Here is a 16,785-nt window from a genome sequence, read left to right on the forward strand (position 1 = left end):
CATTTACTATATGACTTACGATTAAATCCCCATATATAATACTGAGTAAAATACTGATAATTAATAATTACAACCATTTTCCAAGCCCCAAATATTTCTCAGCTAGCAAGTACCATGTCTAGTCTAATTAGGCTACATAATTGCATATTACCATTTAAATAGTTTCCACAAGATAACATTAATCTTTGCTATAACTTTTCTGGAGATCTTATCCTTCTAACACTATCATAAACAAAGAACAACTTATTCAATGGTGGACCTAATATCAGTGAGGACAGCTGGCACACCCTACCTGTTCTTGAAGTCTCACTTAAGAGATTTACTTACAATATTCTCATTTAGCCTGACCCACTTAATTTAATCCTTTAGGACAGAATGTTAAGGTAACCAGGAGGTTATTTTGGTGCCTGCATAGGCCAGTTGGTCCTGTCTGTACAACAACTTAATAACGAGAGGTTAGCAACACAGGCTCTAGAATCAGACCAATTAGTTCAGATCCCAGTTTGCTACTTACTAGCCCTGGGTAACTTACTTATCTTCTCTAAACACTTTACATGAATTAGCTCATTTAATCTGCATAACAACCCTGTGAGATGTGACTTCAATTATTATACTCATTTCATAGATGAGGAGATTGAAGCACAGAGATGTAAAGTCACTTGCTCAAGGTCTCAAAGATAGTAAATGGAATAGTTGGATTTCAAACCCAGTCAGTTTGGCTCCAGAGCCTGTATTCTTTTGGCTTCTGTATATAAACAGCTCAGCAGTGCCTGGTAGTGGGAAGGTGTCTAAGTGTTAGTAATCACTATTGCTCTCAGTAAGGATTCCTCTCTGATTCTGACTATATCCCTCACATTCACAGTCAGAGGGAGAGTCAGGTAAACAGGGATGACCACTCTTCCTCAGCACGCTTTTACAGAATCTTCTTCCTCTGTTTCTTGTCTGCTGACATTCCTCAGGGTTTTATTCTTGTTCCTCTAGATTCTTGTCATATTCTACAATTAAACTGTTTCTGAACTTATAAACTAATAAATACCTACATCCTTCTTCTGACTCAATATTCCATCTGAAAACTTAGAGTTCTAAAAGACTGTGTCAAATGTAACATATTCTGAAACTGAATCCACTCTCACCCTCAAAAAAAAAAAAAATGAATTCCTCTCTGTAGAATAAATACATCAATGAAAAATACAAAAATCTATCTAGGACGCTCTAAAACTTTGGAAACCATTCTAACTTTCTCACTTTCTTTGACCTCTTAAGTACAAATTACTCATCTGCATTACTCATCTCAGTCCATCGTCTCTTATTCCTTCCAGTCCTTGCCCTCAGAAATTTCTAGTCCATTTCTATGAAAACCCCAGAACTGTCTAAAATTCAAGAGTGATGACAATATTCCTCTGCCTAAAATCTTTCAGTCTACAATATACAATATAAAATCCAAAATTCTCCATGATCTAGCACTCATCTACATATATAGCTTCATCTCTGGTCATTCTCCCATATTCTATATTAAGTCTCAGCCAAAACAAATTAATTTCAGTTTCCCAAATGAGTGCACCACTCTCTGCAAATGATTTTTTAAAATAAATATGTATTCTAAAGTTTTAGGTGGATACAATATCTTTATTTTACATTTATGTGGTGCTGAGAATTGAACCCAGTGCCTTGTGCATGCTAGGGGAGCACTCTACCACTGAGCCACAACCCCAGTCCTGCAAATGATTTTTGTAAATATTACTCTTTTCCCCGTTTACTAAACTATCTCTTATAAGCCTCTCAAGTCTCAGCATGCATGTTGAATCTGTTTACAGAGTTTTCCTGAGCAGTCTCTGTTCTCTTGGGTGTCAGGCAGGATTGTCTCTAGGGTTTCACCATCTACAACAATCTACCATCTTCTTCAGAAGATAGGCACTATTACAGTCCCTAGACCTGAAGAACAATAAAACCATTCCTTATATTATAATGGTTAGCCTTGATAAATAGAATGTCTGTCTCCTTCTTGCTTGTCAGTTGCCAGAATAAGATTTTTTAAAAAAATTTTTTGTAGTTGCAGATGGACAGAATGCCTTTATTTATTTTTACGTGGTGCTAAGGATTGCACCAGTGCCTCACTAGGCAAGTGTTCTGCCGCTGAACTACAGCCCCAGCCCCAGAATAAGATTTTAATGCCTCTGGATATCATGTGGATGTGGGGATTTAAACCATGACCAAGGGCTGGGGATGTGGCTCAAGCAGTAGAGCGCTCGCCTGGCATGCGTGCGGCCCGGATTCGATCCTCAGCACCACATACAAACAACGATGATGTGTCCGCCAAAAACTAAAAAATAAATATTAAAATTCTCTCTCCTCTCTCTCTCTCTCAAAAAAAAAAAAAAAAAATTAAAAAAAATTAAATAAACCATGACCAAAATGCTCAAAAACAGAGTCATGTAATTGCATTGAAACATAACTCTACTGAATAATTTAACAAGGTTAGTTTCATAAATTAATATAATAAAGCAATTTCTATTAAAAGAAAAATCTGGTTTCCCTTTCAATCTGATAAATAACAATTTTGATAAATGTATTTATTTGGGAAACAACAGACTCATGTTCTCCTAAGTTATTTGCCACACAGAAAAGTGCTGGCATCTTCAACATTCATCTCTTGCAGTGCTGGGGGTCAAACTCGGGAACTTGGGCATATTTAGCATGCATTCTACCACTGAGCAACACTGTCAGCCCCAGATTTCTTACTCTGCATAATGTTTAAGTTAAAGCCATTTCTCATTACCTGATGAGCATTTTAATTTTCCTATCATAATCATCCAAAAATACTTTCTGGTTGGCTAACAAGGCACTATTCATAGATAAGACTGGAATTAAAGAACAAAGTAGCACATCCTTCACCTCAAAGAGTACACAATATAGCAACCTGCCCCAATACGTACAAAATTCAAAACAATGCAATATTGTTGAAAAGGCATTTTTTCCCTCTCAATTCTTTTGCAAAAGAAATGCCAACAAATAAACACAAGAGAACCAAAGAAACTAGCAATTGAATGCCTACTGTATACCAGACATTTACACATTATTTCACTTAATTCCCACACCAAATCTATAAAGTAGGGAATATTATTTCCACTTAGTAAATGAAAACAGGCCCAGAGAACAAAGAGCAACCAAAGTAAAAAAGCCAGGCAGAGCCAGGGTTTGAACCCAACTCTCCCAATTTAAAACCCTTAGCCCCTCTCTCTAGGGAGCATTTATGACCTATGGGGCTGTAGTTTTAAAAGCACAGGATTGGAGAAAAACCTGATCCCAGTAAAGAACGAAGTGACAATCAGCCTTGTCACTGTTGGTAACATTCTTCCTAAAATCCTAGGTGGGGAAGGAAGAGGAGAAAGGAATAGAAGCAGCATGTGCTGAAGCAAGTAAATGAGCACTAGGGCAAGACACTGACTCAGCTCTGGAATAATGACAATAATGGCAATGAGTACTTATGTAGAGCTTACTATGTACCTGTACTATTCTGTGAGCTGCACATACACTCATCATTTAATCCTCCCAGCAAGATCACCTTCTTGGAAGGAGGCAGAGCAAAATGGCAGCTGAAGAAGATCTTCCAGTAATCATCTCCCCACAGACACACCAAGCTGAACAGCTATTGATGCACCATGTTAACTTCACAAGAGCTAAAGAAATCAGGTAGGAAACCATAGTGCCTATTTTTAGTACAACAAGATACTCATAACAAACCTACGGGGCTGGTTCTGCACACCCCTTTTACAGATGAAGAAACTAGTGCAGAAACTTCAAGGGTATTGCCCAAAGGAACTGCTTATCACTGTCAAAGCTGGGATTCAGACTCAGGCAGTCTGCCTCTGAGAACATGCTGTTAACCATTGCACAGTGCATCCAGAAAAGAATGAAGAACTGGAAATTTCAACATATAAAAAAAGTTAAAACAAATTATACCAATTTAACTTGAGATTTAAGAAAAGTAACTCTAAATCAATACATAATGAAAAGCAACTGCGCACTTCTGCAAAGAAAAATAAGCATGTACTGATGAGTTTTGTTAAATGCTAAAACAAAGTGGCTGCAAAATCTACTCAGATCTTTAAAAACAAGACAGATTCACATTTGTCTAAAGAAAATTTAACAGGCAGGACTCTAATAAGGATGTGGGATTAACTATATGCTTAAAACCATCCTAATGAAACAAGTTTAAGATTTTTGTGTGTGTGCACCTGAATTACAAGTGGTTTCTCTGACACCGAGGCTCTGTGTGATGACGTTGTATTACACATGCACACACACACACATACACAGAATTACTAGGGAAATAAGTCAAAGTGTAGCAGTGTCAATTCCTATTCTTGCTCCTTCTTTGTTTTGTGTGTGTAACACTGGGCACTGAACCCAGCAGAGTTCTGCTTCTGAGATACTCCCAGCCGTTTGAAAACAATTTTTTTCTGGCACATACCTGTAATTCCAGGGGCTCACAAGGCTGAGGCAGGAGGATTCCAAGTTCTAAGCCAGCCACAGCAATTTAGTGAGGCCCTAAACAACTTAGGGAGACCCTATATCAAAATAAAGGTGGTGGTGGGGACTAGGGATGTGGCTCGGTGATAAAGTACCCCTGGGTTTAATCCCTGGTACCATTCAATCAATCAATCAGTATCTCATTAAAAATTACATTTCTTACCTCACTTAAACACATCATTAACGTTCTCTGAAGCCTTCATTTATTTCTTTTTAAAACTAAAATAATTTAAACTATGTTGCCTTTGTTTTCTTATTATTTCTTTTCAGAAATACAGATATTATTTAAAAAAATTTTTTTTAGTTGTAGCAGAGCCACAATACCTTTATTTTATTTATTTTTATGTGGTGCTAAGGATTCAACCCAGTGCCTCACCTGTACTAACGCAAGTGCTCTGCCACCGAGTTGCAGATATTATTTTACACATCCATCCACAACAGGAGAACAAAAAAGTCAAACCATATTTCCATTTTAGAGTAAGAAAAACTGAGTCACAAAAATTCCTCAAATATCATTTGTTATTTTTCTGATCCTTAAAAAGAAGACACAACATATGTTCACATTTTCTCAAAAAAGCAACTCACCGAAGTTTCCTTCCTTTGCTGGCTTTCCTGTCTACTTTCTTGTGGATTTTGCTTCGTAGCTTCTGGATTGCAAGCCACTGCCTGGGAAATTCACAAGCAATGTTATGCATCATCACTAACAGAAATAGTTATATGTATTGACAAATTGAAATTTTTCCCACTAACAACCCTGCAGAAATCATCAAATTCCTCAAGATAGTCTGGAGCCAAAGTGACTAATCAATTGAAGAGGATTTGTGCAATGGTAAAACATAAATGCCAGCTGGGAAATTCTACAGCAAATTTGGTTAACAATGCTCCTTAGTGTCTGAAGCTGCTGTGACAAGCACTAAATCTACCAGTCTGCAGGAAAACCCATCAAACTGAGTGTAGCTGCCTGTGTTCTCCTCTAATGCTTCAGCTGTGTGACATGTTCTCTCGCTGCAGCTGTTGGTTGGTTTGAACACGTGAACTCTTTAAGTCTAATTTTCCTATGCACTATTGATGCTAGTTTTAGTCATTTAGTTTTAATTTCATCTATAAATATTTGAGTACATATTGATAAAAGATAAGGACCCTTTCCCCCCACCACAATACCATTATCATACCTTAAAAAAGAGTTACAATAATACTTTACTATCAAATATTCAGTCAGTCTTCAAATTTCCCAAACTATCTCAGTTTTCCAGTTGGTTTGTCTGGATAGGATCCAAAAAAGATTCATATATTCTGCAGTCATTTTAGATAAGCAGAAATTAATTTTTCAAACAAGGGATACCAGGTTAAGAAAATCTTCACAAACTGCTCCAAGAGGAAGAAGAGAAGGAGGAGAAGGAGGAAGGTGGGGTGGGGGGAGACACAGTAGCAGCAGCTAGTCATCTTACCTGATTTACACAATGAAAACTCAACATTGGAAAAAAAAAATCTAGGGAAATCCAATTACTGTAATCTTAATATAATCTTAATTACCATAATCTATTTTATTGTAAAGTCAGATAAATGTACAATATAATCATCACTTAAATGCAATTTGCTCTATCACATGAAATTTATGGTGAACAGCCCTCTCTAACATTCTGGAGATATAAGAAATATCAACAACCTCCTACCCTAAAATTCAAATAATATTCTACTCAAATAAAATTATTTCATCAAAACAAATTTTTCATTGCTTTCTCAAAATGCTGCTCAGCCCAGAATCCCATTCTGGCACTTGCAGCTTTTGTTTCCTTTCATGCTTTTGCAAATTATGGCTCATGGCTATTTAAATGTACACTATTCATTAGGTAGCACTCTAAATGCCCTTTTTATTTTCCAACCACGGGATGAAGCGTACACACAAGAGCCTTCCTTCACTACTTTACATTCTACCCTGACATCTGGGTAATGCTGCCATGTTCCATTTCTAATTGTGCTAAAGCTTTTACTGAAGGTCTAAATTAGGGCAGACTAACAAAGCAGATTCGACTCTGAGAAAGGAACCTGTTGTGCACAGTGCCACATTCTGACAGCTGAGAGCACATGTTTAGTGGCTGCTTTTTATCCACTGGTCAGTAGATTGATATGGATACAATCACAATCCAAACCCTAGAGCAAAGATCGTAAGAAAGACTTTGAAAAAGAAAGACTAAAACAAACACATAGGTGTTTCATGATCTCTTTTCAAATTGTACTTAAGGCAATAAGGATAAACAATTTGTCACTTTGTTTTTCTAGGTCTTATTATCTTTCAAACTTTGATCATTACATGACCAATCACTGCTTCGGAGGCAGAATTAAGGGGACTCAACGGAGGAACTATTATTTAAAAACCCATATCTAAATTACCTTCCCATGGCCACCTGATCATTGGGATCCAAGGAGCTGGTCTTTCGTTCTATGAGTTCTCGAAGGAGCTAGGAAAAAAAGGAAAAGCAACTGATTTATATTTATCATCTCCCAGAACCAACTGACTTTAAAAGGGCATAGAAGGAATTCTGAATGGCACAGTGACAGCTCAAAAACTACAATCAATAAGGGACAACCCAGTGGCAAGAGCATGACTGAATTCTCATTAACCCTTTCATATTTATATATCTTTAAATGGTGGTGATAGCAAGAGCTGAGAACAGAAGTCCATTTGGAAGACTTATTGTACTATAGTTCATTTCAAATGGATCAATGAGTGTGCAACATTCCCTTCATTGTTTTTATGATTAGTTTTGCCCACCCCATTAATATCAAAGGAGAGAATCTTTAAAAGGTCAGATCGGAAGGGCTGTGTGGCAAAAAGGAAAATGCATCAGCTTCCCACCAACAGCACAGCTGTGCATGGTTAATTTCTGAACTAGAACCTCTGTCAGGATGATCTTCCTCAAGCAAAAGCCCTGACCATAAATAATTAAGAGCATGGACTTCATCCTCTTGCTTTCCCCTGCTGTTCCTCTACCACGCTGGCTTTCAGATAACTCAACCAGACATGATGCCTGCACATTCACAGCCACAAAAATTTTAAGGAACCAAAACAAAGTCATTTGGATACACGGCAAGTACAACACAGAGGGCCAGTCTCTCTTCCTGAAAAAGTAACTCCACAGGAATCCTGAATTACTCTCCTATTAATACTGGGTACTCCACTGCATCCAACTTAAGTCTGAAGCTACACCTTCACGCAGATTTAAGACTTTGTATAGGATCTTAAAGTACTGGGTGAAGAGAAGAAATTGATTTTCAGGTTAAACATTAAAGGAGAAGAATTTTAAGTTATAATAATGAATCTAGATATCACTTTTCCCATATAAGTGTTATATTCAGAGAAATAGCAACAAAAATTTGAGAAAAATCCAAGAGAGCATGCTAAAATAAACCAGTTCCTGTTGATCATCTAACAATAATACAAGTTTGGCTTTAAAACATGTTTCTTCACAAAAGTAAGCAATTATTTTGCAGGTAAGGCATGGCAGCAAAACAGATATTTCACCAAATTAAACAGCTGAAGCCAGGGTAGGATGGTGAAGAAGAAATAAATTCCTATGAAAGTAGTTCACTTTCTAGTTTTTATTTGTTTATATAAGTAGGCCTGAAGAAATAAATTTATAAAAATATTCACTTCCATAAGATGAATCTTTATTGCAAAAGGGAAAGAAATATCTCAATCGCAATTAAAAAAACCTCCTGCGATGTTTTTCATTTGCCTGTTTTGGACATTATTACCACAGCAATTACGTTTAAAAATGTGGGGACCAGAGGCCACTGGTTTATTATCACTAGAAAACAGCAAGCTATTTCTCTACACTGTTTATCTGATTGATTCCCAACATCTTTCTGGCAGCCAATCTATCAGTTTATCTCTCCTACTTCATCACAGTCACTTCTGGCAGCTAAATACAAGATCCAAACCCAGTGTTACATAGACACACGACACAGTAAACCTGTGTAACATCGCTGCTGTGTAAACAGCTGCCCTGAAGGCTGAGCAGAAATGGGCTTCTGATTCTCAGTCAATATGCTGTGAAGAGCAAGGCTAGAGAATGGGGGAGGGGCACAGCTAATAATTAAAAGAACAGAAACAACAAAAAGGGGGGCAATAATGAGGGCATTTCATTGCTACAAAATAGATCACAACACCACTCCTGATTTTCCTAATTATTCCTGATCCCTTGAGACTGGAGCAGACACAGCCACTGGGGAGCACACTGCTCCTGGAAGACTACTCCAGCACAACAGGGGTGGTCTCATCTGGAAGAGAGCTCCACATGCCCTTGACAAAGGTTGGGAATTGGAGACACACAACTGCAGTGCATCTATTACACTTTAGTGGTCTCCTCCATTCAAACACCAACTTGGTGCAGCAGTTACTTTCAAGAATTCTGGGTACTACACATATCCTGGGCTGCAAGTTCACTACCCAAGTGCTTTTCAGTCATTGATGATTAAAAAGATATTATGCGTCTTTCTGGCCAGTACAGTTTATTCAGTCTAAAATTTCAGAAGATTCTTTTGTGTCTGAGGTTGGAATGAGAAAACAGAAACAACAATCAAACCAAGTATTCTCACAGCTATTACTATTTCCCACAGCTATCATCACCATTGAATTTAAATTTAATTAGGAAAGCTGCTTTCAAGAAAGTTGTTGAAAAATTAAGCTTTAGGGCTGGAGATGTTTATCTAGCATGTGTGAGGCACTGGATTCAATTCCTAGCACCAAGAAAGAATGGGAAGGAAGGAAGAGAGGAAGAAGGGAGGGACAGAGGGAGGTGGGAAGGCAGACAGAAGGCAGGCAGGCAGGTGGGTGGGCATACAGGAAGTAAGGAAATGAAGTTTTAGGGATATTGGCTCAATAATTTAATTTCGCTCCTGAGTTCAACTTCATGAACAAACTTTTCCACTAAAATTCAAGTTCCTATTATAGTTACTGGAGGTTCCTGTTTCAGTAGAGATATAATAGTCATGGCACTGATAGTACTAATGAGCATCTATCAACATTATGATACTGACTAGAAAACATACATTCCAGAGCCAGTTAAAAATGGCAGACTAAGCACATTAGGTTATTTTTTCTCCTTTTCAACCCCACTAAAATACAGTAGATACATAAAATAATGTATTTTATTATTAGAAAAGAATAAAACGGAAGAGGTATTAAGAGCCCATTTTCATAGACATTTTCAAGGCAGTAAGAGATAGAGGAGTAAGAAGTAATTACTACACAAGTACCAGAGGAGTAAAGAGACCGGTGGAGTCACTTAGGTTCACAGAATCCTGGAGGGAGGAGGAGGAAGCAGAGGATAGTGTGGTGGTGGTGGTGGTGGTGGTGGTGATCATGCTGCTGCTGCTGCTGCTGCTGCTAGAACTACTTGGACTTTCTCCATTATACATTCTCTAACACAGAAAAGTGACTAACTACATGGACCATATCCTCTTACTGGAAGAAAAGGAAGTTTATTTTGTGGAAAATTAAATCACAGAAGCTCTAGAGTGGGAATACAGAAGGCTGGGCTGAGGTACAGGTGAAAAGATCTATGCCAACTTCTGGAACCTTTTGTCCTCCCTATTCCTACTCATAGAATACTAGTACTCAGTTGTATAATTTCCTAGGTAGAAACCAGAAAAAGGTTTTCTGGAAATGGTAAATGGCTGTCCTCCCTCCCCCAAATATTTCCAAGCTACTATGATCTGATGGCATTCCCCAAAATTCATGTGTGTGAAACTTCATCCCCAATATAATAGTATTGGGAGGAAAGGCATTTGGGAGGTGATGGAGTCCTGAGGGTTCTACCCTCATGAATGGGATTTGGTACCCTTATAAAATGGTTTGAGGAAGGAAGTTTGTCCATTTTGCCCTTCTCCTTCTAACTCATGAGGATACAGCATTCTTCCTGTGGATGTCAACATAAAAGCCACATCTTGGAAGTAAATAATACCTCTCACCAGACAACCAAACCTGTTGATGTCTTCCTCTTGGCTCCCAGCCTCCAGAACTGTGAGAAAATAAAGTTCTATTTATTTTATAAATTTCCCAGTCTGTAGTATTTTGTTATAGCAACACAAACAGGCTAAGACACAAGTTCTGACATTTGAGGGTATGATGACCAATGGGGTAGGTCACAGAATAATTATATTTAAGAAGCAAGAAGATATGCCCAGATTTCAGAGATTCAAAAAAAAAAACCTTTTTAATACCTTAGCCTTAAATATAAACAGGCAGTAAATGATAACCACCACTGGAGGAAAGCCTCAGACACAGACCAAAACAAACTGAAAAAAGGGACTCAAGAAAGCAATGCAGAGAACAAAAGAAACAAGGAAAGGAAGGAAGGAAGAGAAGGAAAATAGGAAGATGGAGGGAAAGAAAAAGAAAGAGAAAGACTGAGGAAGGGGGGGGTTGGGATTGTGGCTCAGTGGTAGAGTGCTTGCCTAGTACGCATGAGGCCCTGAGTTCGAACCTCAGCACCTCATAAATGTAAAATAAAGATATTGTATCCACCTAAAACTAAAAAATAAATATATAAAAAAGAATTCCTATTATCTTTAAAAAAAAAAAAAAAAAAAGACTGAGGAAGGGAAGGCCAAGAACTCACACAAGATATCCCCAGAAGTGAGAGAATATACTTCCCTAAAAACAGGATGCTTTAAGAAGAGACTAAAACAAGAAATTAAACATAATTTTTTTAAAATTTCAATAGAACTAGAAGTGTCTGAAAAATCTCTCACATATAAAATAAGAAGGCAAAAGTATAACATCACCTTGCTCATTATAAAAGAAGAAAGAAAATTTTAGATAACAATCCAGAAAGTCAAATACCTGACTAACAAATGTTGGGAGAAAATTTTTAATGAAATAGTAATGAAAAAAATCTTCCCAAAATTAAAGAATAGGAACAAACCTGCAAAGACAGGCTTGTAGCATGAAAAAGGGTCTTTGCTAATACGCATCAGCATGAAATTCAGAATACCACAGATAAAGAGAAGATCCGAAATAGTAAAAAAAAAAAATAGGTCACATAGAAAGAGGGTGACCACATGTCCCAGTTTACCCAGAGAGTTCTGGTTTATGCTCACTGTCCTAATATTTTGTCAGACTAGTACCATAAGTGTCCCAGTTTTGATAATAAACTGTGTGGTTATCCTTCAGAGTAAGGAATGGAAATCAAAATGGGATAGACATCTCAGTGGCAACTACAAATACCAAAGGACACCAAAGGAATGAATTCAAAATTCTGAGGGAAATGATTTCCAACCTCAACTTTCATATATAGTCAAATCATTAACCACCTATAGAGGGAATTACAGAAAGATATCTTCATACACAAAAGTTCAGTTTACTTTCCACACATTCCTTCACAGGAGGATGCACTTCAGTAAATGGGAGTGCACAGCAAGAAAGAAAAAAACATGAGATGTTAGACAACAGGTCTAACTCAGGAAAGAGGTAAGGGCAACAGGAACAGATGGCCCAGGCCAAGAGCCACCATTTCAGAAAGGAAGAGCCCAGAGAACTTTTGGAGTAAGGTTTCCAAGCAGCCAAAGTGGGAGGGAGGGAGAAAATGACAAGTTATTTTGTATATTTGAGGAATGTGGAGTATATGAGGGAGAAAAACCACAATAGCTATACAGAAAACTAAGCATACCTTTCAAAAATCAGCATTATAAGCTCCAGTAAAAAACTTACAAAAGAAAATGTAATGACAGTACATTGCTTGTGGACATTTACTTAGTAATAACAGTGTAAACACTGACTTATAGCTATCCCGTTAAATGTGAAGTGGTATCTCACTGTGGTTTTGATTTGCATTTTTCCTGACAGCTAATGATGTAAAGCATCTTCCTATACTTACCAGCCATTTGTATATTTTCTTTGGAGAAATATCTATTAAAAGCCTTTGCCCATGTAAAAATTGGATTGTCTTTTTGTTATCAAGTTGTAAGAAATCTTTATATATTCTGGATAACAGTCCCTTATCAAATCCCATTCTGTGGTGTCTTTTCACTTTCTTGATGGTTTATATCATTTGCAGCAGAAGGTGTGTGTATGTTCGTGTTATAGAAAATTGAACGCAGGGGTGCTCTTCTTGAGCTACATCCCCAGACCTTTTTAGTTTCTATTTTGAGACGGGTCTTGCTAAGTTGCCCAGGCTGGCCTTGAACTTTCAATCCTCCTGCCTCAGCATCCTGAGTCACTGGGATTGAGAATTGCTGAGATTATGGGAATGTGCCACCCAGCATGCAGCAGAAGTTTTTTTTAGTTTTTTTATAACCCAATATTTTCTTCTGCCATTTATGCCTTTACTATTGTATCTAAGAAACAACTGCCTAACCCCAGGTTATGAAGATTTAGTCCTGTGTTTTTCCCTAAGAGCTTTCTACATAGGTCCAAGATCCATTTTAATTGTCGTGTGTGGCAAAAGGTAGGGGCCAATGTCATTCTTATATGTGTCATATCCAATTACAACATTTGTTGAGGAGTCTACTCTTTTGTTTAAGATAGGGTCTCACTATGTTGCCCAGGCTAGCCTTGAGCTCCTGGGCTCAAGGGATCCTCCTAAGGAGCTGGGACTACAGGTACACCTGAACTTGGCACCCTTGTTGAAAAACTAAGTAATTTTTAAAATATTTGCTTTTATGGCTACACAGTCCCTGGCTTTCTGAATTTGTGACTCAGTGTTATAAATTCCAACGTCTCCAGCTTCCAGGGTCCACAGCTACAGATGTCTGAGACATCTTTAAAAGCTTCAGGCAATCCTTTCTCTAACTTGGTTGCCCTGTGGCAGACAGCCCTTAGACTCCCTACTCCTCTCCTGTGTATTCCAGCCCCTCCCTCACTGGGATACAAAGACAGACTCCCAAGGTTTGGGATTACTCTTCCTTCTGCTTCCCCTCTCTCCCCCCTAAGAATTCTGTTCAGGTTCTGCCTCCCACTTACCACCTTTTTCCACCTTCAGGGCTCACTAGTCTTTCAAATGATCCCTAAAAGGAGTACGTGCAATTTTTATATACCACATTTGAAGTACAAAATAAATAAATAAATAAATCTGCATAGACTATAATTTCAAACAGCTAGGAAAGAATTACTGTACATGGGGTTGGGGTTGTGGCTCAAGTGGTAGAGCACTTGCCTAGCACGTGTGAGGCACTGGGTTCAATCCTCAGCACCGCATAAAAATAAAATATTGTATCCACCTAAAACTAAAAAATAAATATTAAAAAAAAAAAAAAGAATCATTGTACATGTCAAGGTATAAAGTTGGCCTAAAAAGACCACTACCTGTAGGGACCTCTCCTTTCCACATTGCCCATTCGTTACTCAACTCCACCACTTAATATTTCTGTTTCCATTACTCTACTGAAATGAGTGGTCCTAGGTCTCAAGGTCTCTATGCCTAATGGGCTCTGTCATCACTTACCCTTTAGACTTCTTGAAGAAGCAAGTGACACTGGACATTCTCACTTTCCTGAAACACTTTTCTTGGCACCATGAGGCATCCCTCTGGTTTGATTCCATATTCAGCCAGCTCTTCTATGCAGCCACTAACTAATGTACTGACACTCCTAAAGATTCAGTTCCAAGCTTTCTTTTCTCCTCATATACCTTCCCCAAGAGTTTCCTTCTCAAGGCTTTGATGATCTTAAGAGTTATCCCTAGAATACCCCTCCCATTATCCCCAACGTTTAATCTAGCTCCAAGTCTTATGTTCAGGAATCTGCTTATTACCACTGCCTATGTTCTAACATCATCTTCATTCATTCCATAACTATTAACCCAGTGTAAAGGGAAAGCAATGGAGATCAAAGCACATGTGCTCTCACCTGAGCTAGTGTCATGATTTCCTCTCGTCCCTCCCCCATTTTGCTCTCCTTGTTGTAGTTAGACTACTATCTTCAAATGCAAGTGTGTCAGGACACTATCTGGTTCCTTACCTACCTCTCCACTGGAAGCTCAACTTCCAGGTCTGTGCCCCAGCAGCCTTCCACTTGCCCACTAGACTTCCTTCTATACTTGAAATGCCCAATGCTCACTCCTGCCATGGGGCTCTTTTTGAACATGCACCACCTAGAACAGGTTTCCAGAAGCAACATTACCTCCTCCTTCTTCTGTACTCACTGGTTAATTCTCAGCTTAACCATCTTTTCCTCAGGGAAACATTTTTAACCATGCCCCCCTCCCCACACGCACTATGTCTATTGTACTTAATTTACATTAGCAGATGACTTGATTAGTATCTATTTTCTCTACTAGCTGAGGGTGCCTTCACAGAGAATAGAGTCTCTAGCTGACTGTGCTCACCATCCTGGCCCTGCGTGGCCCACTGAAGGAGCTCAGTAAGTACCTGCACAGAGCGGGAAATCCTTCTGGGAAAAAATGTCTGACTTCTTGTTTATCATTTATACCCACATCACTCTTCATTGTATTTCAACAAAAGGAATCACATTGAATAATCTCATGACTGACCCAGAGTTCCACTATCTACATAAACAACTGAGGAACCTACCTGTTTTAGTTAAATTCTTTTAGATAAGTTTTTGTCATTGCCACTCTTCCTTAGACACTACTCCCCTTCTCACTTGTACTATACAGGTGGATGGCCTACATAATAAAACACATAGGATGGTCTGACAAACCTGGATGGTTTAAGTGAGTTACAATGACCCCCACTTTTCTTTAACCATTCCAAGTGTACCTGAATTAAAAACAAAAAACCATTTAAAAGTCTCAAAATATTTCCCACCTCTTTACTGTTAAAAAATATTGTAGATCTATACGATCTCTTGAATCTTGTATTCCAAAGAAAAAAGTTGTTCTTCTCAGGAAAAGAAAATTGGTTACAGATCTTTGATGCTTCGACAAACCCCCAATACCCCGACCTTTTCTGCAGTCTCTTTGGGTCAGACCTTTTACTGCAAGAAAGATATCTGATACTTTTGTAATAAAGGTCTAAATTAATTTTGTTACAATGTTTGCTATCTAAATATCTTTTATCTAGGAAATAGCTTTCTTGAATCCTCCCATTTTCTAAGATCTTTCTAAGGAGCTTTCATTGATGTGAATGTGTGTGCCATACAGTTCAATGTAACTGTAAATACCTGGGTTGTTTTTTTTTTAATTTTTATTTATTTTTATTGTTTAATTTTCGGTGGACACAACATCTTTGTGTGTATGTGGTGCTGAGGATCGAACCCGGGCCGCACGCATACCAGGCAAGTGCGCTACCGCTTGAGCCACATCCCCAGCCCCAAATACCTGGGTTTTTAACTTCAGCTCTGAGACAAGATATCTGACCTCTCTGAAACTCAGATTCCTTATTTTTAAAATTGTAGTACAGAAAGTTGCTTTGGGAATTAAAAATATGATGAAAGTAAAACACTTAGCAAAATGTAAGTATTCAATACATAAAAGTATTGTCAACATCAAATAATAATACTCATAGATAATTCCTAAACTCTATTTGAGGGAAAAAAATTCAACCTTCCACAGCTAAGTCACCACAGTTGCTAACAATCAACATGTATAATTGTTTTTTCTTTCTCATGATTTCCAAAAGTAGGTAACAAATAAAAGTGAAATGAGAGAAAAGCAGAATGAAAAGATGTAAACATTAGGTTGGAAGATACTAAGTTCTTTCTTAGAACAAATCCTAAAATATTTCAAAGGCTATAATATTTCACTAAGCTTGGCCATTTGGGTTAAAATTTATTAGTCAAAACAGAAAAGTTTCTCATCAGATCCCATATATTCCATTAGGCATAATGAAAAGATGTAAATATTAGTTTGGAAGATACTAAGTTCTTCCAGACTAATTCATGATAAAATGGAGCAAAAGTGCTCCCCCTTATCATTTATTCTATTTGAATTGATTGCTATTTTCTTTCCATGACCCCAGCTTGCCCTACCTTCCTCTTTTTTTTTCTTCTTCTTCTTCTTTCAGTACTGGGGATTGAACCCAGAAGCACTTAACCACTGAGCCACATCCCCAACCATTTTTATCTTCTATTTTGAGACAGAGTCTCACTAAGTTGCTCAGGGCCTCACTAAGTTGCCAAGACTGACCTCAAACTTGCAATCCTCCTGCCTCAGCTTCCTGAGTAAACTGGGACTGCAGGCATGTGCCACCATACCTGGCTTCCTCTACCATCTACTGACAATATAATCTCTCTGTCTAGAAGACCTTCCTTCCATCTCAGCCTATCTACAACTCCATCTATTCTTCTCTGAAG

General features: G+C 38.0%; 1 protein-coding gene and 1 non-coding gene across 2 annotated transcripts in view; one reads left to right on the top strand and one right to left on the bottom strand.

Annotated features, from left to right (window-relative positions):
• The window catches only part of Aatf (apoptosis antagonizing transcription factor), a 108,798-nt gene that overhangs the window by 29,339 nt on the left and 62,674 nt on the right, over positions 1-16,785 (bottom strand). Inside the window, exons 9-10 of the mRNA XM_046423231.2 lie at positions 6,922-6,989; positions 5,116-5,196 (exon numbers count right to left, since the gene is read on the bottom strand). Coding sequence (XP_046279187.1) covers positions 5,116-5,196; positions 6,922-6,989 — 149 coding nt within the window. The remainder of the gene's footprint in view (positions 1-5,115; positions 5,197-6,921; positions 6,990-16,785) is intronic.
• Trnat-agu (transfer RNA threonine (anticodon AGU)) lies at positions 10,959-11,031 on the top strand. Its single transcript has one exon. It is a non-coding gene; the product is annotated as a tRNA-Thr (tRNA).

Source organism: Marmota monax, unplaced genomic scaffold, assembly GCF_021218885.2.
Source record: "Marmota monax isolate L192 unplaced genomic scaffold, Marmota_monax_Labrador192_F-V1.1 WCK01_AAM20220418_F8-fsc00171, whole genome shotgun sequence".
NCBI classification, from domain to species: domain Eukaryota; kingdom Metazoa; phylum Chordata; class Mammalia; order Rodentia; family Sciuridae; genus Marmota; species Marmota monax.